General features: G+C 35.8%; 2 protein-coding genes and 1 long non-coding RNA gene across 9 annotated transcripts in view; 1 reads left to right on the top strand and 2 right to left on the bottom strand.

Annotated features, from left to right (window-relative positions):
- cyst (rho guanine nucleotide exchange factor 18 cysts) overlaps positions 1 to 5008 on the bottom strand; it is a 71825-nt gene extending 66817 nt beyond the window's left edge. For all 7 annotated transcript variants that reach the window (XR_016325569.1, XM_089739180.1, XM_089739181.1 and 4 more), the window contains exons 1-2: positions 4408 to 5008; positions 2803 to 2863 (exon numbers count right to left, since the gene is read on the bottom strand). Coding sequence is in view for 6 of the 7 variants with exons in the window: in XM_089739180.1 (XP_089595306.1) it covers positions 2803 to 2851 (49 nt within the window). In the remaining variant the exon portion in view is untranslated. The remainder of the gene's footprint in view (positions 1 to 2802; positions 2864 to 4407) is intronic.
- Positions 5009 to 7570: 2562 nt separating this feature from the next.
- Rcd6 (Reduction in Cnn dots 6) overlaps positions 7571 to 27079 on the bottom strand; it is a 50732-nt gene continuing 31223 nt past the window's right edge. Inside the window, exons 2-7 of the mRNA XM_028185978.2 lie at positions 17565 to 17899; positions 13807 to 13950; positions 12474 to 12569; positions 11724 to 11836; positions 10765 to 10877; positions 7571 to 9984 (exon numbers count right to left, since the gene is read on the bottom strand). Coding sequence (XP_028041779.1) covers positions 9440 to 9984; positions 10765 to 10877; positions 11724 to 11836; positions 12474 to 12569; positions 13807 to 13950; positions 17565 to 17687 — 1134 coding nt within the window. The 5' untranslated portion in view covers positions 17688 to 17899 and the 3' untranslated portion in view covers positions 7571 to 9439. The remainder of the gene's footprint in view (positions 9985 to 10764; positions 10878 to 11723; positions 11837 to 12473; positions 12570 to 13806; positions 13951 to 17564; positions 17900 to 27079) is intronic.
- Positions 22101 to 23944, top strand: LOC114250494 (uncharacterized). Its single transcript, XR_016325559.1, has 3 exons — positions 22101 to 22609; positions 23201 to 23278; positions 23712 to 23944. It is a non-coding gene; the product is annotated as an uncharacterized LOC114250494 (long non-coding RNA).

Raw genomic sequence — 27079 nt, 5'->3', positions numbered from 1 at the left:
CCAGGTGTAATGGTGATGACCATGGGCTCGCCCACATCTATTCGCCAATAGATGTCGGGAAGACTTGATTATTGAAAACACGAATAAAACAACATTTTCTGAAAATAAATCGTAGCTAGATCGATTTATCGCCCCCGAAATCTCCTGTATACGAAATTTTATGAAAATCGTTGGAGCCGTTTCCGAGATTCAGATTATATATTAATATACAAGAATTGCTCGTTTAAAGGTATAAGATATTCATTTTATACTTATACTAGCGAACCGCCCTCGCTTCGCTTCGGAAACTGTAATTTATTATTGATTTCTCCACTATTTAATGGATGTTATTATACATATAAACCTTCCTCTTCAATTACTCTATCTATTAAAAAAAACCGCATCAAAATCCGTTGCGTAGTTTTAAAGATTTAAGCATACATAGGGACAGAGAAAGTGACTTTGTTTTATACTATGTAGTGATTACATTTTTGTTTCATTATTGAGATTATAAAAAAAAAAACGTTTAATTGTATTTGTATTACCGATATCCCACACTTAAAACTGGAACGCATTAATGATTCGCGGCATAATTGGGCAGGGTGCGAATGCCATCTGACCATGGCACTCAGGGCCCTGAAACATCGATACTTTAATACAAATATTTTTTTGTATGGAAACTAGCGACATTTTGTAGCGGATGCCCCTAAACTTATATGTTGTTATAGTTAAGGCATTTAAATATAGTATGACTAAACACAGAAGTTAAAAAGAAATCATTCAAGTCTTTATTTGTTAACGACAAATTGATTAGATTTTATCAATTTGTGGTTTCTAAAAATTTACAAAATCTTTCATTAAAAATAAAATATAGGATAGGTTATATGTTACCGCCATCTACAGGAGCAATTAGAAACTCATCGAAGCGAAGCCATCTAGTGGCCGACGCCCGTAAACATTTTTGTTGAGTGCTTAGCTAGTTGCTTATCTATACTAATTTATGTGTATTTTCTATGATGGCAATACACTGGTTTAATACTCAGAGCACGCTGCAGCTCTTTCTCCGCGTAATTTACGATGCTCACAGGAATAGTGCTGCTAAATTATTAACAGATAATACTCCTAGTATCCATGCCATTCTACAGCTGACCATACATATGCTGGTATACATATGCATGGAAACATGCAAGATACTGCTTAACACACAAAGCTTGAATTCCTTACGATTCTTGTATCATTTGTTCAATTATTCCACAACACTAAAGCTTTTTTTGTGAAAAACAAACTTGCACAAAAAGATAAATAATTGTGTAAAAATTGTTATTTTCTTTATTTTGTCGTGAATGTTATATAATAATATACATAGCTAATACAGCTTTTACAATATCTTGGAATTTAACTTTAATTATTTTGTAAAACTTATATTACAGTAAGTAAATGGATTTACAACAAAAACTCATTTTATTGCAGATGTAAATTTTTAACCTCATTGTCTTAACCCATACTCAGCCAATAAACCCAACCATTTAGAATTCTTGATATAACAAATACAGTTTAAAATTCAATTGTTCTACAATCATTTAAACAATATTTTGCCATACTGTTTTGGACCATTGCTTTCAATACATTGAGTCTAAAATTGACTTTACTGAACAATTCACTTTAATAGCATTTGATCAGTATTAATTACCATTTTAACTAACATAATGCTGAAAAAACTGTGCCACGGTGTGAAGGACCATGCTGTGTTCATTATATTCCACACAGCGTTGTAATAAATTCTTAGAACAGGTTCTCTCTTATCAGAAATACATTTTTCAGTCTGGCTTGTGACAAATTTTCACTCTAATAAAATACATGAACTTTGAACATGAATTTTGACAATTTACAAAACGTGTTCATTTGTGATTCACTGCAGGTTCAACAGTAGTGACTAAGAACTACCATCTCCACCACTTATATTTTGGTGCTTGCTCAGCTGCTCGAGTTCTTGAACTACTCTCAAGAAGACGAACAGCCACTCTCAAACTACACTACCTTTTAACATGGCAATTTTTTTTTTTTTTATTGCTTAGATTTGTGGACGAGCTCACAGCCCACCTGGTGTTAAGTGGTTACTGGAGCCCACAGACATCTACAACGTAAATGCGCCACACACCTTGAGATATAGTTCTAAGGTCTCAGTATAGTCACAACGGCTGCCCCACCATTCAAACCGAAACGCATTACTGCTTCACGGTAGAAATAGACGGGGCGGTGGTACCTACCCGTGCGGACTACAAGAGGTCCTACCACCAGTAATTACGCAAATTATAATTTTGCGGGTTTTCATTTTTATTGCACGATGTTATTCCTTCACCGTGGAAGTCAATCGTGAACATTTATTGAGTACGTATTTCATTAGAAAAATTGGTAGCCGCCAGCGAGATTCGAACACCAGAGCATCGCTCGATACGAATGCACCGGACGTCTTATCTTTTAGGCCACGACGACGAAATTGCATAGTAGTGTTTATTTATTTATTTTATTTAGAAGTTTTCTCTATATAATCAAAGAAAAGGCTGAAATTGGGTTTCAGCTTATTAGATTAAGCTCTATTTGATTTATTTCTAAATAATCTTTGTTAATGCCCTTTTATAAAAATTAAACCGTTTGTTACTAATCTTCCGTTTATATCTACTAATCTAAATTTTTTTAATCTTTCTTCACAGCCAAACAGTTTTTGTTCTGACGCAAATTTTAGAATACTTCCACTATACAGTTTAGTGTAGTAGCAGTAGTAGTTACAATTTAGAATGATAAGTAACAATTCCATTTTTTTACCTGAGGATAATAAACCAGCATTTTCTTGTGATGGCACATTCATTTTCATTAATTTCTTAGCCTGAAAGAAAATGTTTTCTTTAAGTTTCACACTAATAATTTTCCACAGAAATATACTATGACTCAGTATAGGATGGTTATGGTAGTTTTACCTTAAATGAAAGGATATCACACATTTAGAATCAAAGTGGCTTAATCCAAAAATCTTGTAAATTCCAAAAACGTAATTGAACAATTATTATTTTTAAGTTTTTCAATTTTAATACTTTAAGGTAATATGCTTGATTTAAAAGAGATGAAACGAGTACATTGTCGTTTTATAGACTAAAACAGACTATTTAATTTTATCAGCTGATAGATACATGTTTACAAGTCATTCAAAGTATAAAACTCATTTTGTTATAAAATTAATTAGGCCACTTCAATTCTAAAGTTGTGATATGTAGCATGCTTTTCAAGGCAGTTGACTTTTTTTCCGATAAATTAAAAAATTCAGGATTAAAAAATTTCAGTTATCTTCAGTTACCTCTAAGAAAAAGGAATTAAGCTTTGCATTTTCACAATTTGTTTACTGTTAATACAATGAGGTCTTGTTTTGTCTATTCCTATGTGTATATTTTTTTAAAACAAGATTTCTAGATTTTTTATCTTCACCAAGTATTGAAAATAAATAATTATGAGTCGACTGTATCATCATCTCAGGCTTTTCACTGTCTACTGCTGAGCATAGGCCTCTCCAATTGATGTCCAATGTGGCCAGTTTGTTGCCACTTGTATCCAACGTGTATACATTTATATCTAATATAAATGGACTGTATGAATGTGTGTAATATATAATAATATATTGAGTGAATGGGTTGGCTAGTTTTAAGTTTTCAGTGAGCTCATTACTATAATTTACATTTGAACATTTGCAATTTAATTAATTACATCAAAATATCATTTATGCATAGTGTAGCGTTCAATTTTTAATTCATTTTTTATTTTCTACATTCAAAAATACAATAATAATTTAATTGTATAATAAGGAGTAGGAATCTTAGGTATATATCATTTATATTAAGACTGTTATCCAATGTTATACAATGATTGCATTCAATGAAAATGAGACTAGAAGTAATAAATATTTTATCTCAAAATAAAATTATTTCCTATCCAAACAGTATTACTCTATTCATATAATTAAAAGATAAACTTTATAGAGTAGTGGCCCTGAGCTAGGATTTTTTGCTGTGTTATGGGAACTGAAAACATCATATATTTGAGACAAGAATTCCCAGTCTGTGTATAAATTAACTTTAACAAAAAAAACTAGCTAGGGAGTTGAACCTAGTGCCCATTGTGTTCAATAATCATAAACCGCTAGACTATTGGGCCAATCAGTCATTATATAATTTTATTATCTTGAAACCTACAATAATAGTGATACTTGTTTTTATGTTTTGAATCCACCTACAAAACATTTTCGTAAGTTTTGTTCTATCACAACACATCTATACAGATTTTCATTGTATCGTATACGGGCTATGCATGAAATATGTAAGGCAGTAAATGAACTTCTTATCAGGCTTAGAATATTTTGATAAGTGCACGATTAGTACATACCAAATTCGGATGAAAACTTGTATTATTCGTTACACATTTCTGTAATAAACTTCGGCTTACGCAAGCAGCATACGTGTTTTTCCCAACATTTACCAGGAAAGAACAATGGGGTCTGAATTTTATGCGAAAACACTTTCACATCGGTCAAACCACTATACATAGGTGGCCACCTACACAAAACTATAAACAGACACACTAAAAACAAAATTACACTTCATTTTCAAGTCATGAACACGTTCACCTCACGTTATTTATTAAACAAACACCCATTAAACGAGTTTCATAACACAGAACTAACTTTATAAACTAACATAAAGTTTCAAACTTTTTTCGTAGTGTCGACGACTTCTTGAATTTTTGACTGATTGAGAGAGATGTAAAGATACGCAAGCGCACCACAAGTCAGCCGAATTCCAAAACGTTTTGTTGGCAGGTTTGCAAGAAAAAATCAAAATTATCTACAAAAAAAAACTCCGTTAAAATTTATTTCGTTCACAAATAAATGCAGTATTTTCTTTTACATATACAAAATGAGGTAACCCTAAATTAACACCCATCTTAATATTATTCATGAACCATGCAACGTCACTCTTTTGCAATTAACAAAACGCAGAGAAACTTCCTTCAGCTAAAAACTTAGGTACCGTAAAATGGGGCGATTAGGGACAAATTCCAACTTTATGAGCAATTTTAAGGTAGTTGTTGATGTACATAATGCTATATCAGGATCAAAATGATTGAGTCTTGGGGGCATCTTTGTTGTGTAATTTAAAATTATGCAACTAGCATTCCAGTTTAAGCAAAAAATGCAAAAATAGGTGTAATCCCTATTTACCCGAAAATTGCGGTTAATTGGGACGAAATGAGAAATTTGCTAGGGTTGGCACTACTTTTATTTTTATATATAGTTTTAATTTATTTATTTATTTAATTGCACCAACAAAGTGATCATCAATAAAAAAAATTGAAAACTGACAAAAGTACATGGCAGACATCACCTCAATTATAGGTGCAATCGACAGTGCTGATATTTCTATCTGGGTTAAGAGATTAGGTGTGTCGGTTATTCCATGGATTAATCAGATGAATACCCCCACTCTGAACAAATATTAAATATTTTATTATGTATTACTTAGACATTTTTGTCCACCTTGAGATTTCATTGATCTTGTTACATGTCTCGGCAAAATCAACTTACTTATATTAAATTGCTTATCTATTTCAAATAAAGACTTATTCCCAATTTCGCTTCGAATAAACCAGATTTTTACCAACAAATTTAATAAATATTGTTATAACTACATAGACAACCCTACAAACCTGTACCTATTTATACTCGTTTCCATTTCACGTATTCTCATCCCAATTGGCCCCTTTTTCGTTGTTATTTGTACCTAAGACGTCCCCAATATCCCCAAAAACAACAGATTTTTACATGTATTTTTATTTAATCAAATACATTAAAACCAATAAAAACTGAAACTTACTTTTAATATATATGCTGGTTCAAACACTAAATAACGTTTATAAATCATAGTCGTCTTCTATTATTATCAAATAAATAAAAGAGAGCAAAGTTTCTAGCACTAAAATAATTACCACCACAGGAAGTTAATTTGAAACGCGATTTTTTATAAGTTAGCAGCTATTATCATGCATATTCAGAGTTGTTTTGTGAACTTTCAACATTCTACTATTAAACTACAAAAAATGGAAGATTTTGCAACGAATATAAAACTTATATTGAGCGTCGAAAGATTTTCCCGGTTTTTTCCCGATTCGCCTCTCAATCCCTAATCGCCCCATTTTACCGGTATTTACAAATTCAAGCTTTTCAAGTTAATTTTCTAAAAATATTTCCTTTGCAAAAATCTTTACTTCGTACTAGACCTCTTTTAGAACTTTGTTTTTACCATTGTGTATGAAATGCATAGCCTCATAATAAATTCGTATAATTTGAAAAGTAGGAATTCAAATCACAAAACTTAGGTTTAAGAGATTCACTGATCTTCGTCGTATTTATTTATTACTTTAGAACTGTCTTGGCAATATCACTTACTCAAGCAGATAAAAAATGAAAACCTAACCAAATAATTGGCACGATATTTATAACAAGGCCTGCTTATTTGTAAAGGCAGAGATAGCACCTGTTTTAGATCAAATAGCAACACTATTGGTGTTGCTGTTTGAGATCAAATAGCAACACTATTGGTGTTGCTGTTTGATGAATTCCATGTCCCATTTTTGGTAGGTTCACTTTTTAATAAGTTCACCTCTTAAACGTCCCGTTTCTAATTATAAATAAAATTTTAACATTGTCTTACTGAACCGATTTTGATGATAGTTTTTTATTTGAAAGCTTCGTGTAGACCTCTCGTGGTGACCACGTATAAGCTTCACAAATTGTATGTTCATTTAAATCTATATTCTTGCAATTTTTTTTATTTACTATAAAATAAATAACACCTTCCGCCATGTTTAATTATCAACATAGTTTACGCATATGACTTTCAATAATTTAACATCACGTAATCAACAATAATCGTGAAAGGAAAGCTTACGTACATATTTATTAAAAACTAAGGCAGAACTAATTTGAAGTAGGCTGGAGACAAGTTGTGGCGTTTCACCTGGAGCACATTTGTCTCCGCTCTCCTGCCCCTAAAATGCTAATACAAATTTTCAAGCACTTTTTAAGAAGAACAAGAATTAATTAAATAGATCTCACTGTGGCATTTGATTTTTGTTTACATTTATTCAAATTATATCACGGGGCCAATAAGTTTTCCTAATGGATCAAAAGATTACAATCGAAAACACAGAAACAGCTATTTACGTTATCTTAAAAAAAAAAACGCAAATTTAAATGCCACAAGTCTCATAAAAAAGTAATAACTTGATTTTAATAATGTCTTTGTCTTCACCAACCTGCCTATTTCTGCCGTGAAGCAGTAATGCGTTTCAGTTTGAAGGGTGGGGAAGCCGTTGTAACTATACTTTGAGACCTTAAAACTTATATCAGAATCTCAAGTTGGGTGGCGCATTTACGTTGTAGATGTCTATGGGCTCCAGTAACCACTTAACACCAGGTGAGCTCGTCCACCCCTCAAAGCAATAAAAAAACAATAAAAAAAAGAATAAAATAAAAAAAAATAAAAAAATCTTTAATTACGACATTTTTATTGAATATACATAATATAAAATAGTGACTCTTTTAAAAGGTAAAAATTCATAAGTACTTGCCACATAGACTTATAACATACGTATTTACACTTAATACCTTTGGTTACTAGGTAACTTAACTAATCATTATATATTATTATTTAAAAGTTTAACAAAGAGTTCAATTAACTTAAATTATAATACATAAAAAAATTCGTAAACTGCCGTGTGTGGTTTATAAATATTTTATATATTAGATTAGAGATTGAACTGCGGGTGGCTGAATGTTTATCTAACATGCATTATATGCGACATCATGGAGACTACTTTGGTCTACTAACTCATTTGCCTTCGGCGGCAATAAATTCTATACAATAAAAACTAGATCAAAGAATGTGCGCTTTCTGAGTTTTTTTTTTCTTCGAAAAAAGGTGAAGCATCTAACAAGCATTGGTTAAAATTTAATAAAGTACTTCCCTGTTACTTTTGTGCTTTGAAATACTATAATTTACTGTTCAGAATTATCAAAAAACATTAGCCACGGTCCTCTATCAAAGTTCCAAATGCAAAGCCAAAGTTTTTCATATATTTAAAAACGTCAAGGCGGCATTTTTAATAATACGATTATCTCTGTTTATAAAGGTGTTCGTGAAATCGATTCGCTTCAAGATGGTTGTACAATAACAAGTATCCTGAAGCCCATAGTAAATATTACTAGGTTTTTAGAGTAATTTTTTAAACATGGTAGAGGTCAATTCCTTATTTTTAAGTCTCTTAGTATTTATTATGTTATTATTTTCAATCCGATTTTTTTATTATTCTCTTTCGACCGATTTCTTTGGGTGTTGAATTACCAACCTTAGATTGTGTCCTTTCTTATAGAGAATAAGAAAAAATAAATGGTAAAAAAATAAATATAATAATATATACTATCTCTTTCTATCTACCGTCTATTATTTCACAAACCATTTCCACAGCCCACACTCTCCCACCGTCTTATATTTGATCATCATGAGCCTATGCTCTTTAGAAAGTATTTTCTCCAGTTATAAATCGAAACCTGAAGGACTGCGTGCTTCCACTTTCACAGGAGAAAATCCCCGTATGTGGGAGTTGAACCTCACTAAAAACTCCTGCCGCTCACAGCCGGCGCCCTACCCCGGACCGGGCGGGAGCCCAGTCGGAGCTATTGAGACGGCGGGACAGGGTTTACGCAGAGCATATTACATCCATCCCGCCGTCCCCCAGACGCCGGACCGGCGGCCGCCAGCGACACGACCGCCGGTTCCCTCGGTCGACGGGCCAAGAGCCCGCATTGAAGCCGCGCTACACCTTCCCCCGGAGTGCTTCCACTTAGAACCTTTAAGCCAGGATCCCATCATATGTCAGAGCTGATAAGATAGGTAATCTTCATCATATTCCCCTAACATTTCCTCCTAATAAATAATCAATAAATTGTGCTGTTTTTATTAAACTATAAAATCGTAATCAAAGTCCATACTTGATATTTTAATCGATGTCTTAAAAACTAAAACACAGCGTTCCACATCCCTTTACAAATATTTAAAATAAACTCATCAGATCATATTTACACACATCTTTAAATAAATAATTGAAGGTTTAATTATAGTGTTTTAATATTGCCTGGATAAAATAATAACTACCTAGAAAAAAAATATTCAAATGTCACACACATCTGAAAATACATAAGTAGTTACGGAATATTTCACAATTAATAATTAATTTGAACAGAACAATTTATTTCTGTCTTACAATTTATTTGACAATAAAATTTTCTGTACATCTAAATCACCTAACAAACATTAGTATCATTCACAAATTCTAACGAAAAACCAAAGCTTGTTTTATTCTACAAGGCAACATCTTTATATTTGGTCAAATCATCGGATTCATTGCCTACTGACGTGTGACTGTTCCTCATGTTGTAGAAGACTCTCTCCCTAGAGCCACTGAAGTGATAAGGGTCATGCCGAAGCAAATTAACACCGTACGAAGCCTCTTCTCTCTTGTAATCTGGGTAAAATCCGTATTCCGGATACAACCTTGGGTCGTATGCGTAAGGTCGATAATAAGGATACGCCATTTCGCTTTTACAGTCCGCTCTGTCCTCGTATTCGTAGTTCTTTGAGGGGTATTCGTCTGTGGTAAACGCGCCGACGATGGAATGGCGGCGTTTGTAGGGGTTGTCGTAGGGGCTGGTCCGCGGCCCGACCCAGGTGCCGTGCTGTGGGACGTACGGCTTGGGGTACCCGCGCAGACTGGCGGCGCCCGCGAGGTGGCGCCAGTAGGCGGGAGGCGGGGGGCCGTACGCGGGAGGAGGGGGGCCGTACGCGCTACGAGCGGACTGACGGCTCGCGAGGTGCCGTCTCAGATCCGGCATCGAACCTGATTTACCTGATGATCATGGATTATTATTAGCAAAGCCGGACGCGTAGTCTATACAAGAACAGTTAGCAAACGTTTTTATACTGGTTGAAGCACCTTTTGTGAGTCCGCACGGGTAGGTACCACCACCCTGCCTATTTCGGCCGTGAAGCAGTAATGCGTTTCGGTTTGGCCGTTGTAACTACACTGAGACCTTAGAACTTATATCTCAAGGTGGGTGGCGCATTTACGTCATAGACTATGGGCTTCAGTAACCACTTCAAACCAGATGGGCTGTGAGCTCGTTTACCCATCTAAGCAATAAAAACATAAACTCACCCTCCCATCACACCAAAATTGCCATCATACATCAACCAGTGTATTAAGTTCTACGCAGTGCACGTTGCTAATAATGTTAAACACGTTACATCCACTCAAAGACTGTCATGATTATGAAATTCATACACGTATTTAAAAATAATGCTGAAGCCAACAACGTTAATGCTGCCCCCCACCTTGAGACATGAGGTCGCTTTCCCGATGTAATCGAAATTATATAACCATTATTAAGGAAAACCATAAAATCACTGGTCGGATCTTGATATAATTTAAATGGGCCCACTTGAGAAGCGCCAGCCTTCAATAAACATTCACCAAACGCGGTTCACTTGGAAAAAGGTAATATAACTAAAAAAATGAGAACCTACTTGTTTTTTTTTTTTAAAGTTTAAAAACAAAAGGAATCTTAAACATACAGCCACTATAGTTTTCTTAGACTTTAGAAAGAAAAAGTTACGCATTCTATTGTACCGTTGTCTGATAAAAATCCATCGTTTGTAAAGGCGGACGGAGCATCGGGGATGTAGTGGCTGGCGTCGAACTCACTCCCGCTAACTGCCGCACCGTTCCCGTAGCCCGCTTTCCTGTAACACATACGGAATAATAAAATTTGGCATCGTTTCTTTGTAGCTTAGAGGCGGGACCTCTAACCCGAAATGACGTATTCTGGAGAATTAACAGACGCTATCGGTACCTATCTGCTGTAGTAACATATTTAAATGTCCGTAATCTATATATATATATATATGAGTCGTCTATTATCAAAGGTGGCAATCTGTGCATTTGGACAAAACATTTTTATTGATATGTCAATACAGATTTATTTGAATATAATCGTCTCCTTCAGAGAATACGGTTCAAAACCTGCATTAAATAAAGGTTAATAGTTAACCTGTTATTTATCTAAGATGTCGTTCCGAAGAGTTTTGTGACTGCCAATGGAATACAAAGTCAATAATTCGTTTTTCTGATTTACCAATAATTGTCCAAAAGTCACATTGCCGGCTTTGATAATAGACGACTCATATATAAAAATGAATTGCTGTTCGTTAGTCTCGCTAAAACTCGAAAACAGTTAGACCGATTTGGTTAATTTTGGTCTTGAATTATTTGTGGAAGTCCAGAGAAGGTTTAAAAGTTATAAATATTAAAATGCTCGGAATTAAAACTAAAAATAGCAATTTTCGTTTTCCTTTGATGTGTCCTCCGTCGGACGGATTCCTTTTGTTTGTTTTAAGTTTATTTTAAACAAAAGTTTAGGTCTTTTATTTCTCTATTGAGGCACTCAGAAGTCTGCCGGGTCAGCTAGTATTGAATATTTGTAATACAGTAAAAGCTCTTTATTCGCGGAGTATATGTTTCATGAATATACCACGAAATATTATGTTTATCGCAAAAGTCTAAGCCATGGAACGTTCTACAATATTTACCTGGCTTCTCTCAGCGCATAGGCCGACTGTACTAGTACAACTCCGCAAACGATTGCCGGTAGCCGTGCCACGTAGCATGCCAACTCTGCGCCTCCATAAACTCCTTGCAGACCCTTGAATTACAAGCATTTACATTAAAAGATATTTCTTGAATCTTATATTCAGGTAAAATCGAGGTATTTGCTAGTGGTGAGCCACCTCCTGCGCATTAGGATATGAGGGAAGCATTACTTGAAACAATGGCAAGTTAGAATTATACCTACTATTCAAACTGGAAGGCATTATTCAATTTCATCTAAAATAAGAAAGACGATTGTAACAAATTGACTAATCTATCCTAGTAATTACGAAGGAGCCCTTTTCCCCCTACCTATTTGCTGGTAGTCTAAGGGGTTATTCCAGCTACGCTCTGGCTGGTAGGTGAGCTGACGGGCTCAACTTGAGAGACTTTTCGGAAATTGGCCTTAGCAAGAGCAGCGCTTCGGATAATCTACCAACGAATTCGCGATCCACTGAGAAGATCCGGCGAGAAACTCAGTAGGTTGTGTCTTTGTGTGTGTTATTGTGGGAAAGAGCCCAGAATGTAGAGTCCGCACGGGAAAGTGACACTTTCATGCCCGATTAGAAGTGGAATACCACTTATACAATGTCTAGAAAATTCTCGGTGCTTTACATAAGCTTCCTTAACTACTAACTGCTGCCTAGAACTGTTTTTACCATTCATGAAAAATAATGTAATTTGCAACTTACCCAATGACTAATAGACATATAGAAGACTAGAGCACACTCTGGTATCAGCACTAAGATGACCGCTATTAGCCATGCTAGAAGATATTTGTTGTTTTTCTTGAAAAAAACATAAATATAAATATTTTTACTAGTATTTAGAATTAGCTATTTATACATAGTAGAAGTAAAACTACTAAGTATCTTGAAAACTTACGGGTACTTGTATTTACTGGTGGTAGGACCTCTTATGAGTCCGCGCGGGTAGGTACCACCACCCTGCCTATTTCTACCGTGAAGCAGTAATGCGTTTCGGTTTGAAGGGTGGGGCAGCCGTTGTAACAATACTGAGACCTTAGAACTTATATCTCAAGGTGGGTGGCGCATTTATGTTGTAAATGTCTATGGGGTCCAGTAATCACTGAACTACGGGTGGGCTGTGAGCTCGTCCACCCATCTAAGCAATAAAAAAAGCAATAAAAAAAACCCTCTCGCAACTAAAATCCTTTAAGCATGTCGGTCACATGCTTAAAGTCGAGCGAGTCTCTTTGCTCGACATACCGACGGTCTTAATGTTCGAAACTCATTAAATACGCAATATTTCTTAAAATTATTGTTAGGGCTATTCAGTTTTTCCATGTTTCTTCGATTCACCCACTAACGCTGCTTACCATTCCCCGGTGACCGTTTTGGCACTGTAATTATACCAGTGCGCAAGCTGACATTAACTTACAAGTTTTTGTATAACCTGACGACGTCTAAGTCATTTGTGCAATAAAATGGCAGTGCGCCTATTACTATATTTTTAGATAGTCTATTATATACTCAGTAACGCCAGTTTATTATATACTCAGAGGCTGTATTAACGAGTTTTAATTCCTATAAAAAGATATAAAGAATGAAGTGAAACTAGTGGTCCCGCAGTAGTCGAAATTTCGATTATAATTAATTGAAATTATAAGTTTGAACATTATTAAAGTTCTATTGTCAAAGACTATTATACTTCTTTATTCACAGATTTCGCCAAGACTACTCTATAGACAAATAATATTAAAGATAATCAATATTAACCTATTCTCAATTTGACCAGACTCTAAGCAATAACAAAAGTTTGACAATAAATAAAGAGTTTAAATATGTGTGTGTGTCAAATACACGGTAGTGTGTGTAATGTTTTTTTTATTTATTTATAATGTATTTTTTTGTTATGCATAATTTAAAAACAAATTAGCACTATGCACTCCTTCTCAATATTCTCTATAATTGTGGGAAATTTCATACTCCTCCGTCCACGCTATTTGCGTAAAAAGAGGTACAAAGTTTTGGCTTCACGTATTAATAATATATAGATACTAACCGAAATAAGTCCATGGACTAATGTTACGGTGGCGGCTATGACGATGATGTAGCATACCATGAGCAGTACCGATGGAATAGGTAGTCCGCTCTGTGATTCAACGACCCACACTATTTCGTAGATCAAGGCGATCGCGTACGCCACCTGGAAACAATGATGGATTCCAATATTATAATTAGGAAAAAAATCGATAAGTCGTCGTGGCCTAAAGGATAAGACGTCCGGTGCATTCGTACGTAGCGATGCACCGGTGTTCGAATCTCGCTGGCAAGTACCAATTTTTCTAATGAAATACGTACCTAACATTGCTCACGATTTCCATAGTAAAGGAATAACATCGTGTAAAAAAGTCAAACCCGCAACCCGCACCCGAAGGTACCACTTGCCTATTTCTACCGTAAAGCAGTAATGTATTTCGGTTTGAAGATTGGGGCAGCCGTTGTAACTATACTGAGACCTTAGATCTTATATCTCAAGGTAGGTGGCGATATTTACGCTGTAGATGTCTATGGGCTCCGGTACCAACTTAACACCAGATGGGCCGTGAGCTCGTCCTACCACTTAAGCCAGAAAGAGAGGCGATAATTTGAAAAAGCTGCTGGTAACAGGCAAGGTATGCGGAAGAATGCCCAGAGGCAGAATTCCAATGAGCTGGTCTAACCAGATACGCTCCACTCTCAATACTTCAGTCCACGTTACTATCCACACAGCCGAGGATACGCAGGAATGGCGCAGGATAATACAGGAGAAAGTTGTTTGAAGAGGCCACGACCCTCAGCATTCAGGATTATCGACGCAAGGAGGAGGAATCTCTTTGAGGTCACTAGTGATACTAATACTAGTTTATATTAAATTTAGATCGAAATAACGAGCCCCGAGATAAATTGGTGCGCATACCGATCTAGTACAGTGTAGTTACAGCAATTTAATGCAAGATAAATAACAAATTCAAGGTAGGTTACTATCTGTTGTGAAATTACCATAAATCGTTACAACATTCTTAAACTCGAAGCATACATGACTGTAGCTCGATATAAGTATTTTATAGTTACTTTATTTTTTTACAACACGTTTCAAAACTTCTCGGATTTATATTAAAATTTAGTCTGTTAACTTTGAATTCTAAAATTATTATTATTATATATTTTTTAATAACGATCACGCCACGTTAGCTGGTCCCGTACTAAGTTCGTAAAGAACTTGTATTACAGGTACCAGATAACGGAAATAAATGTAAGATTTTTATTATACACATACGTATATTTAATATACATCCATAACCCTGGAAAAGACATTTTTCTTATATTTATCATACAAATATCTTCCCATGGCGTGATTCGAACCCGCGACCCCCTTGTGTAGTGACCATGTCACTTACCACTACACCAGACTGCCGTAATGTTAGGGACTCAGAGTGTGTGATGTCTGTGTGATGTCTAAAAAAAATTTAACAAGCTTAAATTAGAGAAAAATGCATTATAGCCGATTTATATTTAAAGTTTTAGCCAAATATAACCGTCTTTTTTCAATATTGGTACTGCATAGAGTACTTGTAACTTGTAACTTCTAAGTTGTTTTTTAGGACTGGCGAATAATGTCCAAACATTTGTTACAAATCTGGTACACGGTCATATAACTTTTAAGTATTTAACTATAGTTCAATTATTTAGGGTTTTACTTGTCGATGACGGTTATCGTGTCGTACCTCCGTTCCGACTCGGTATGAGGATTCATAGAAGTTAAAGTGGTAGAATCTAATAAATTTAATCTTCACAACCCGCTTCACTGATGCGGTTCATAGTACCATCTTAAAGCTTCAGAAAGATAAAAATATTTTATCAAATACAAAGAATAACAATTATTCTAATGCAATAATACTCTGAAAACTTGTCTAAAGATATAAAATTTCAGTACCTGATTGGTATGGACCCCGGGAACCGTTTAATACTGAAAGAGCCGTTATCTCGTCTACTCCTCTAGATTATTAAAGTCCTAATGTAAGTCGTGAGTAATCGTAAACCCGTTACATATTATCCGTGCATATTATACATACACTTATTAGTTCTGTTCTCTCAGAGTGTTTAGTTCATCAAGCTTTCGTGGGCAGAATTTTTAAAATTCGATTATCATTATTAATATTATCAGGAACCATTTGCATGCTTCTAAAAGTTTAAAAGTCGTCAGCTTTTTAGCTCAGTCGCGTGTGCACTCTCACTTTTGCTGTGCCCAGTTTCGTCATCTTACAAGATAAACTCGACAAATAAATACCAGTTTTGCTAGACCCTTAACAGTTCTATTCCATGAGTTTATTTACGATAAATACAACGAGAAAAAGATCTCCATAAAATTGCTATGATACTTCCGAGTGTGGTTAAGAACGTGACTAGAATGCTTAGATTAAAGATAGCTGCTTCGTCTTTACTGTTTTTGAATAACAATGTGTCATTTAATTTGTCTGGCCCGAAACAGATTAATCGGATTGAAAATTCATTAACTAATTTTTCTGGGGTCAATGAAGAAAGTTGAGGATATTAGGTAATACTAGTGGTCCCGCAGTAGTCGATTATTATGGTTGTCAAAGACTATTATACTTCAATAATCACAGATTTCGCCAAGACTACACTATAGACAAATAATATTAAAGATAAACAATATTAACCTATTTTCAATTTGATCACAGACTTTAAGCATTAACTAAAGTTTGACATTATACAAAGAGTATATATTTTATACATATGTGTGTGTGTCAAATAGATGGCAGTGTGTGTAATGTTTTCTTTATTGATTTAATGTATCTTTTATGCATTATTTAAAGAATTATTAGCATTGTGCACTCCTTCTCTATATTCTCTATAAGTGTGGAAAATTTTATACTCCTCCGTCCGCGCAATTTTCGTAAAAAGGGGTACAAAGTTTTTGCTTCACGTATTAATATATAGTATGTACAGTCTCCTATATAACAATATGTAAATTAACGACATGTTTGCTTAAATGTACTTAAGCCATACACTTGATTGTGTTAAAAGCTGGTGTAGGCGCGAAAAGGTATGCCCGGGAAGAGGTGGGTCACGGCATTTACGTTGTAGAAGTCTATGGGTTCCGGGCTCTTAACACTAGATGGGACATGAGATCGTCCACCCATCAAAGCTAAATATAAATAAAAACTATGTATACTCATAGTACCAGAATAGTACGACAGGTCTTTTTGGAATAGTTTTTAAAAAACTATATTATTCGTACAACGAGCGATCACAACGGACTCTAAGGCGACTTCTTTCTGACTAGTGAAATATATTTTTTTGTTTCATTCAATTGAGGTCAGAAAACAAGTTTTTCCTGGTGGTACGACCTCTTGTGAGTCCGCACGGGTAGAAGCAGTAATGCGTTTCGGATTGAAGGGTGGGACAGCCGTTGTAACTATACTTGAGAGTAGAGTACTTGATACTATACTGGGGCCTTAGAACTATACTGAAGGTGGGTAGCGCATTTACGTTGTAGATGTCTATGGGCTCCAGTAACCATTTAACACCAGGTAGGCTGTGAGCTCGTCCACCCGTCCAAGCAATAAAAAAAACATGGCGACGTCTTATGAAGGGCCCCACCACCCGACCTGATGACCACGACCACTCAGCCAAGAGTGTAAATGACAAAGAAGAAGAAGACACTAAATTATCTTTGCCATTCCACATTTCAATTGAACAGAGTCATCACCTGCGAAACCTATTTAAACTTAACATTTATGGGTAAGCAATACTCACCAGCGCATAGGCCGCGACAAAACCTGACGCAGCTGTGACACTGCAGCAGAATATCCTGCTAACTGCAGGCTTCATTCTCAGCTTCGGTGAGTCAACATCACTCATATCGTTACTCGTCGACATGTTTTCAAAATTTCCGTCAGCTTCATCAAAGTAAATCCATAACTCATCTGATTGACCTTAGAGTGACCTCTTTTCTGTTTCGTTCTGGACTATAACTTGGTCTCGTTTTGATCTATTAATGCCCTCGTTATTTCGAACCAGAATGCACTTGTCGAAACCTACATCTCTGCGACTGTAGAGAAGATTTTCCGTGACACTCATACGACAACGATCTGTAATTACAAAAAAAACGAAATTAAAAACATAATTTATTTGTATTCGCGTATTATTAAGAGGTAAAATGAAATTCCTTGTCAGCGATATGGCTAATGCATTATTAAAGTGAAACTTCTTTAGAATCGTTGTGATTTCAAAGTCGATGAAACGAAAAAATAAGTCCATAGAAACACAAACACATAAATGTATAGGATTCAGCCGGCGAGAGAATGAGATAGAACACATTACACATTCTCGGTCTCCTCTTTGTGCGACTCTTCGTAGCATCCCCACTATCGTCTACTAAACATTGTCCATATGTATGCTCCTGTGTAGTAGGATAGTCAGTGTATCTATATCTTATTTATTAGTTTCACTTCTACCGTGTGTGACTTGCACACACACACTCTTTTTTTTATTATTATTTTCCTGTACGAAGTTTTTATTTCGATTTTTTATGAATTTGGGTAAATACTGAAAGAGCACGGGCCAAGTGGAGTTCATTTTCAGTTTTAGTTTCGTCTGATGTTTCGTCCTGCAAAAACTTTCGAACAATCCGGCACGTATTTATATTATATTATTTACTTATTATTATTTTTAAGAGTACTTGGTATCTCTGGTCAGTGGAAACTATAACTTGGGACGGAAAGCTGATCTCAACAGACCGTATTACTATAAGATGTTTAATTCGTCGTAGACTCAATAACAAGGCGACCTGTGTACCCGTATCGAGTGATGTACATAGACTTCAATACCTGTAAGCGAGTACCAATTTTTTTTAAACAAATACCCAGCTAATATATGTTCATGAATAAGATAATTACGTAATTACTAATGATAAAGTGAGCCCGCATGCTTTTTTTATTGCTTAGATGGATAGACGACTCACAGCCCACCTGGTGTTAAGTGGTTACTGGAGCCCATAGACATCTACAACGTAAAAGCGCCAACCACCTTGAGATATAAGCTCTAAGGTCTCAAGTATAGTTACAACGGCTGTCCCACCCTTCAAACCGAAACGAATTACTGCTTCACGGCAGATATAGGCAGGGTGGTGGTACCTACCCGCGCGGATAACTGCACTGTCTATTTTTTGCCACAATGCAAGCATCGCTATAGTTTAGTAGTCCTTTACTGTTTCAAAGGTGGCGCACTAATACCCCCTTGTGGTTCTCCGCTTGTAGAACGATGTGAAGTTTCTATAATAATTGATATTCATGAGGACAATAGCTCTAATAGGACAATAGCCTTTCTGCTGTTTTAATTCAATGCTTGCTAGCCGACCCATCTTTCTTATGGGAACGGAAGTTTTTTATTAGTAACTACTGTGTTTTCGATGTATTCTTGTGTGACGTAATTATTGTTTTTGCAGTCCAATTAAAATATGCTAACCTTTTGGTCCAAACACTAACACATTTTATCCTTATAAGGAGTGAACTTCACATAAAAGTACACAGCCATACCGCGGCTCAGTACTGAGAAAAATATCAAATATCACTCTTACATAAAAGAAGAACAAATGTCTTTCTTATTTATGACCAGGTGCGCCCGTGAGTTGGTCCGCGTGGATTTAACAAAACATTATAATATTTTTTAATAATACTTTGGGGCTTACGATAAAGGTAAGATCTTCCACCGAGCGGGTGATATTGCTCGGTAGACCGACGGTCCGAATGTTGTTGTTCGGAACTTTTATATATGCGCTTTATCTTGAAAATGTCGTAAGCGAGATTCAGGCATCTGTCAATTATCTTGCGTTGTATGATGGCTACCCGTCACAATACTTTTAGAATTTTTCTAAAATATAAGTAGCCTAAGTTACTCCTGATTACAGTCCCGACAAAATCGGTCCAGCCGTTCCAGAGATTAGGTGGAACTAACAGACAAACAGATCGACATAAATTGTAAAAAATGTTTTTTTGGTATATGTACCGTGTATGTACATTCATATGCATGTAATAAAAAACGGTTAATTTAAGATTACAAACAGACACTTCAATCTTATTTATTTGTATAGATCAGTGATGTTTATGTACTCATAAGGCTCGTTATTGACTGCGGTCAAATGTATAAAATTTTGTATGATATTTCAGAATAACATACAATGCAAATAAAAATATTTCTATGAGAGTTCACGCAACATTCTAGATGCCAGTTACAACGGATGACATTACGAAAATTTTGAAGCAATTAAACTTATAACTCGCCATATTGCCATGTTATACAACAGCCAAGCTACTAATCCACAAATAACTGAGCAAAAAACAATTGAATCGAAGCTTTAATCAGAGCTGGCATCTCGAAACATTGAGATCATGGGAACCATTTAGTCTGTGCCCCTGATTTTGCAATGTTCTGTTATTTAATACATATTCAATGTTGAGCAAAGTAATAAAGATAAAATGCAATGATCCGTTTTTTAATTGTACCCAGTGAGACAAGTTTGGAGTTGCCATTTTTGTCTGACAATTTCATCACGGTCGTTCGAAATGTAAAAAAAAATCTAAAACTATAAACTTGATTCTTTCAAAATTTATTGGTTATCATGCTAATTTGGTTTACTTTGGGGCTTTAAATGGTTTTTTGATTTTTTTCTTAAATATGTAATATAGTTACTTATTGAAATACTTACATTTTCGATTTGGTTTAAATTTATTTACTGCTAACAATATTTAATACATTTAGTTAAGGGTGGACGAGTTCTTGGCCCATTTAAGTGGTTATCGGATAACATAGGCCCATAGACATCAACAACGTGTACGTCACCACTCACCTTGCGAAATGAGTTCTAAATCTCGGTTTTATAGCACATTAGTTGTTGTGAAGCATTAATGCGTTTCGGTTTGAAAAGTGGGGCAGCCGTTGTAACTATACTGAGATCTTAGAACTTATATCTCAAGGTGGGCGGCGGCATTTACGTTGTAGATGTCTATGGGCTCCGGCAACCACTTAACACCAAGTGGGCTGTGAGCTCATCCCGCAATACAAAAAAAAACAGAGCCTTGAATCGCTAACAAATATTATCTTAATCCATCTATCTGTTCATAATCTATTCTTTTTTGCTGTAGTACGCTCTGGCCAAGGTTAGTCGTCACCCAGACCTAAGGACAGAGACCCGGCCCACTGTGCGTGATCGTGTTGTTACTCCTACGTAAATGTAATTGTTTTAAAATCACACAGTCAGTATGGAAGGTCAAACGATGATTCTTACAAAAAATATTCGAAAGATGATGCCGAAGAACTTAAGCCGTTTTTAAGCCTATATACATGTATTCATTCAATTGTCTTGCATATGCTCAGAGCTCTTTAAGGTTACTCGTGGAATTAAATCTATTTGAAACTAGTGGACCCGTGGCTCAAAGTTTATACTATGGAATAAACATATGGAATAGATACACAATTTATAATGTACCCTCAGTACTTCGTCTTCAATTAGTTACTTTTGATTGCATTAAAATCAGAATTAAAATAAAATGAAATGCAACAAGTCTCCAATCTCATAAATTAAAAATATAAAACATCGAATTTTCCAGACAAACAATTAGCTATAAGCGCGAAAAAGTATATTCAAGATCAGTTCAGTAGCTCCTCAATATTCCATGAGCGAACGAACACACGCACCGACAGAGGATAATTGATATCAAACTTTAGTTTAAAAAAAAATACAAATTGAAACCATAGATGAAATTGGCGATAAAAAAGAGAATGCAGAAGGAGGATGGTGATATTCATGTCGCTTGTCTATGCGCTGCGTTACCCACTTAACTTAACTTACCCCAAGCTGGCCATGAGCTCGTCCAGTTCATTTTATTAAAGAAGTATTAAATAAAATAATAGACTTTTTTAGATGTATTTACAAAAGCGAACGATGAATCCACTCACATAGGTAGACAACGTTTCTTTGTTTTGAAACACCGTGCATTTTTCTTCGAATGGTTAAAAGGAATGACATCATTTTATCCATCCATAGATCGATTAAACAAGCGTACAATATTTAATCAATGGATTGTAATTTTTTTTACAAGTACCGTTCCTGTTAATAAAGCCGAATTTGTTTTAGCCGAATTATAAGATTCCTATTTTAGTAAATTTGTCATATTAATATAACTTACTAGCCGTACTAGTCCGCTTCGCTGGGCATTTAAAATTAACATTATTATTTATTGTCATTATTATTAGGGAGTCCAAAACTCACATAAATATTAGCCTATCCATTAACACGTTCACTGCGGAACAGGCCCAAATCAGCCTGCCGCGGAATTTCACCTGGTGCGGACGAAGAAAACTATGTCCCTCTCGCTGGTGCGGAACGATTATCTCAGGTGTTTGTAAAGGTACGACAAAGACAAATATATATTTGAGATTGTGGTCAAAAGTATAGGTGTTCCCTATAAAAACATCACGGCAGGCCTTTATCGGCCTATCACGCACTGACGGTAAAAAATATCAACTCGGTGCGGGAGGACGCCTATTGTGGCCCGCCGTCCCAACAGGCTGTTGGCAGCCCGATACCGCACAGAGCGCCCGCCTCGCCAGTTAGTGTTGGGCAAGCTATCGGAACTGACGTACGTCACGTTTTTTTTATTCCTTAAAATTAAAGGCACGATGTCAGGCAACAAAAGAAAGATAAATATTTTGGAAAATAAATTAATTTGCGGTGTAGATAGTGATAGCGACAGCAGTCAGGAGATATTTTCCTTCAAGAAAAAAAAAACCAAGCACAAGTGGTGAGTTTTGTTTGCTATTTAAACATACTATTACAGTATAATATATTATTACAATTATATTAGAAAATGTACGGTCGATTATTTATAAATTAAGTTTTTAAAGAATACTTTCACGTTATCACTAGATATCGCGTATTTGCATGCATAATCACCTCAAGTTATTTTTGTTATTTTTAGCCAATAAAATGGCTTTTAAGAATATTGAAAAGCCAAAAATAATGAACTATTTTTATTTAACCTTAATAACTAAGTTCTTAAACTAATACAAGTAAACCTAACCATACCTACACGTAGGTATACCTAACCCGGCACGCATCACGCTTTACGAAATTAATAAAATAGATTGTTTGGGGCCGACTCAAAATTGTTTAGGTATACTTACATAATAAAAACTTCTTTTTTGTGACTTTAATCTACTCAAAGTATACCTACCTACCTATTCAATAAAAAACAATTATCAAAATAGAAGCGGAGGAATTCAGTGGGTTGCCGTGCGCTGGCATCGAATCATGTGTAAGTTTAGGTACTCTCACTGAGTAAGTCACAATAAATATGGCAGTAAATTACAATAAACGTTTTTTTTGTCAACAGAGCATATTTACAGTAGCCCCACTGGAAGAAAATTTCATATTCTCAAACCAGTCTCGTCTTTAAATGAAACTAATACCGGTAGGTCTTAATTTAAGTGTGTTTTTTGCTTTTAGTGTTAAGGTAAAAGCTGAGCATCTGTTAAATTTAAATTTTTACTTTGACATGAATGTTTCATCTAAATCTGTGCAGTAGTTTTTGTGTGACAGAACAACAATCATCCATAAGAGTGACCATAAGTGGTTCAAATGTCCACTACTAACGAGACCTATGTTGACTTATAGCCCACTAAGTAGAGAGCAACTTTCATTATGAAACAAAAAAAAATAAGCTGTCAGTAAAAAGTTACGACTATTTGAAAAAATTTTATGTAAATTTTTTTATGTGTTTATTTGACTATTTCAAGACCTATGTTAACTTTTTCATTTTATTTGAGAATCTATTTAATACACAGAGAGCCCTGTAGTCAAATTCATAAGGTAAATGATTAACAGAATTTAAAAAATCATTTCAGGAAATCAAGTAACACCTACGGCCGATCATATCCTTGAGATGAGCGGTAAACGGCGAAATTGTGTAGGGTGCTATGAAAAACTGCGGGAAACCATGAAGAGTTCCGAGGTGAAAAGGAAAGTAAAAAAAATTAAAACATACTGCAGAATGTGCAAGCAAAATCTTTGTGCGAAATGTTTTAAAGACAGCCATTAATAAATAATTAAATAAACAATTTTTATTTCTTTACTTTAATTCTGTTTTATTTTCGATATCCCCTTATTTTTGTCTTTCCCATCACTACTAAAAATACTTTCTAGTGCGGTTCTGGTCGATATCGACCCGCCACTTTCCCTGGTTTATTTCTCATTTTCTGTTCGGCAGATCCCGGGGCGAATCAAATCTAAAGAAGTTGGGTTCAAGGTTTTTCCAACAGTCCAAAAACTGTTCACCTACATTATGTTTTCGCAAAGTTATAGCAATTTAATCTAACCTTGTGCTGACGTGTCGAAAAAGACCTACCACGCACTGGCGGAAAAATCATTGGGGGCACAATTTGGCCCGCCGCCGCACCAGACAAAGGTTTAAGATTTTACTTGCCGCAGCGAACGTGTTAAGTACATGTATTTTCTACGTGGATACCAAGTTTCAAGTCAATCGGATGCATGGTTCAGTAGTTATAACGGAACATCCGTAAAAACCACTGTAGATTTATATATTAGTATAGATTATTCATTGTTTTAATTGAGACACTATAAAAGTCCTATATTTGGGTATTAACACAGCTGGTTATGCTCGGGTTCATTGCTCTAAAGACACCTTAGGAAAGTGTAACAAATCAATATTGGTAACACGACGTATGTACTGTGTGATAACGTACAGAAATATTTATATTACAAATAATGCCCAGTTTAATCGTAAACGAATAAAAAAAACGATAAGTGGATTAGGTCAGTTTGCAATTGTTCGAATTATTATCAAACATTGTCTAAGAAGCTTCCAATCTGGGGCCAAGATATATTTGAGTGATATAAAATTGACTTTTTTTTATTGTTTAGATGGGTGGACGAGCTCACGGCCCACCGGGTGTTGAGTGGTTACCGGAGCCCATACACATCTACAGGTTCTAAGGTCTCAAGTATAGTTGCAACGGCTGCCCCACTCTTCAAACCGAAAAGCATTACTGCTTCACGGCAGAAATAGGCGGGGCGGTGGTACCTACCCGTGCGGACTCACAAGAGTACCGCCAGTAAATAAAATAAAATAAAATAAATAAAATATAATTCTTTAAACGAGGATTAAGGCGAGTACTGAGCGGAAGACGTCGGCTCGTCTGTGCCCTTGACATCACCGACCTTCATGAGCGGTAGTAACCACTCACGGTCGGGTGGACTGTATACTCGTCTGTCTATAAAGCCAAAAACACAAAGCTATCAGATTCGCTATATTTATTGCATTGACTGTTATAAGATACACGGTTACCTCTTTTTTTATTGCTTAGATGGGTGGACGAGCTCACAGCCCACCTGATGTTAAGTGGTTACTGGAGCCCATAAACGTCTACAACGTAAATGCGCCACCCACCTTGAGATATAAGTTCTAAGGTCTCAGTATAGTTACAACGGCTGCCCCACCCTTCAAACCGAAACGCATTACTGCTTCACGGCAGAAAACTCTTTAAGCAGAACACTCTTTATATAAATTATTTCTATGTTCTACTGTTCTATTGAGAATATAATCCACAGAAATAATTAACTTAGTTTTTTAATAGCACACAGCCAAAGCAATGCACTTATATGTAATGTATTTATGTTCCTATAGTGTCACGGTCAACATTATACAGCAATGCAACAAGCAACCCCGCCCTTGCTTTGTTTTCTTTATGGTCATCATCATTACCATCGAATGAATCAGTCAGGCGTGGCAGACAATAGCTCGAACTTAGTTTACTAGTTTAAAAAACAGAGTTTAAAGAAATTCAGTGATTTAAAAACGTTTGTTTTGGCATCATATCTTCTTGGCTTCGGTGCGTAGACTATTATCCCGGACAGATTAAATAGCTAGTACAATAAATAAAATTAGAGGCAAATAAATATAAGAAAATAAGAACGCTATCCGGGAAAATTGTAAAGATGAACAAACCCCCCCCCCCCACAAAGGGTTTAGCGATAATGGAAGAAAAACAAATTTCGAACAATATTACTATGGATAATTACACACACACAAATTCACAACTATGTAAACAAATATTACCATTACCATTTTTATTCCCCAAACAAGTCAAAGTCGAAGTGAAACATTTTGTCTATCTAAATAATAATTAGCCTTATTAGTAAAATTACTAGTAACTTGATTTCTTTTGATGAATAATCACACAAAACGCGGAAGACCGCAGATCATTGTGTTGAATAACTACTCAATTACGTGCAACGTACAATGATCGTGTACAATGAGCCGATCGTAAGGAACGATTCACTAGAAAACATATATTTTTTTAATTCGAATATTATTACTATACCTATCATAATTTGTAATAATCGCCCTGAGGGAAGCCGAAAGACGAAAGAAATGGAAGAAAAAAGATTGTACAAAGAGCCAAGAAGACCACTCAAGGACAACATCTTCAGCAATGAAGTATGCGCCTAAAAAGAAAAATTTGTAAGGGATGCCAAATAGAGCGGTTGTTGATATAAATTTTTTTTTCCTACCTATGCTGATAGCCTTGAGAGGCTATTTCAGCTTCACCCTAACGTCTAGGTGAGCTCACTGGGCTCAATCCGGAGTGGTGCTTACACTGGCCCTAGCAAGAGCAGTGCTTCGCAGAATCTACCACCGCATCGGAAACGCGACCCACTGAGAAGATCCGGCGAGCAACTCAATGGGCTGTGTCTGTGGGTTAATTCGGACGGGTTCGACGAGGACGGTGACCGGTGCTTGTGGTACCTAAAAGCACCGTTAATGGATCGGGAGGATCCGTAATGACGTGTTTTGGGCGACGTCGACTGTTTATCATTCGGTCTACAGGATCGGGTATGTAGTTTCCAGCGGCCACGACAAGTGGGTTCTCATGTCGTACCGCCTTCTCAAAGTGAATCAACTAGAAGAACCAGACAAAACATGGAAAGCACTAGCGACATCTACAAGATGCTTGCCTGTGAACAAGTTCCGAACAGTATCCGGATTAAGATAGAAATCGACCAAGAACATTTTTTGATTGCTTAGATTAGTGGACGAGCTTACAGCCCACCTGGTGTTAAGTGGTTATTGAAGTCCATAGACATCTAAAACATAAATACGCCACCCACCTTGAGATATAAGTTCTAAGGTATCAGTATAGTTACAATGGCTGCCCCATCCTTCAAATCGAAACGCATACAAATTAGAGTAAAC

This window comes from Bombyx mandarina, chromosome 28 (assembly GCF_030267445.1).
Source record: "Bombyx mandarina strain Sakado chromosome 28, ASM3026744v2".
Lineage (NCBI taxonomy): Eukaryota > Metazoa > Arthropoda > Insecta > Lepidoptera > Bombycidae > Bombyx > Bombyx mandarina.
Note: the sequence above shows the minus strand (reverse complement) of the source record. Positions and strands in the feature narration are given on the sequence as shown.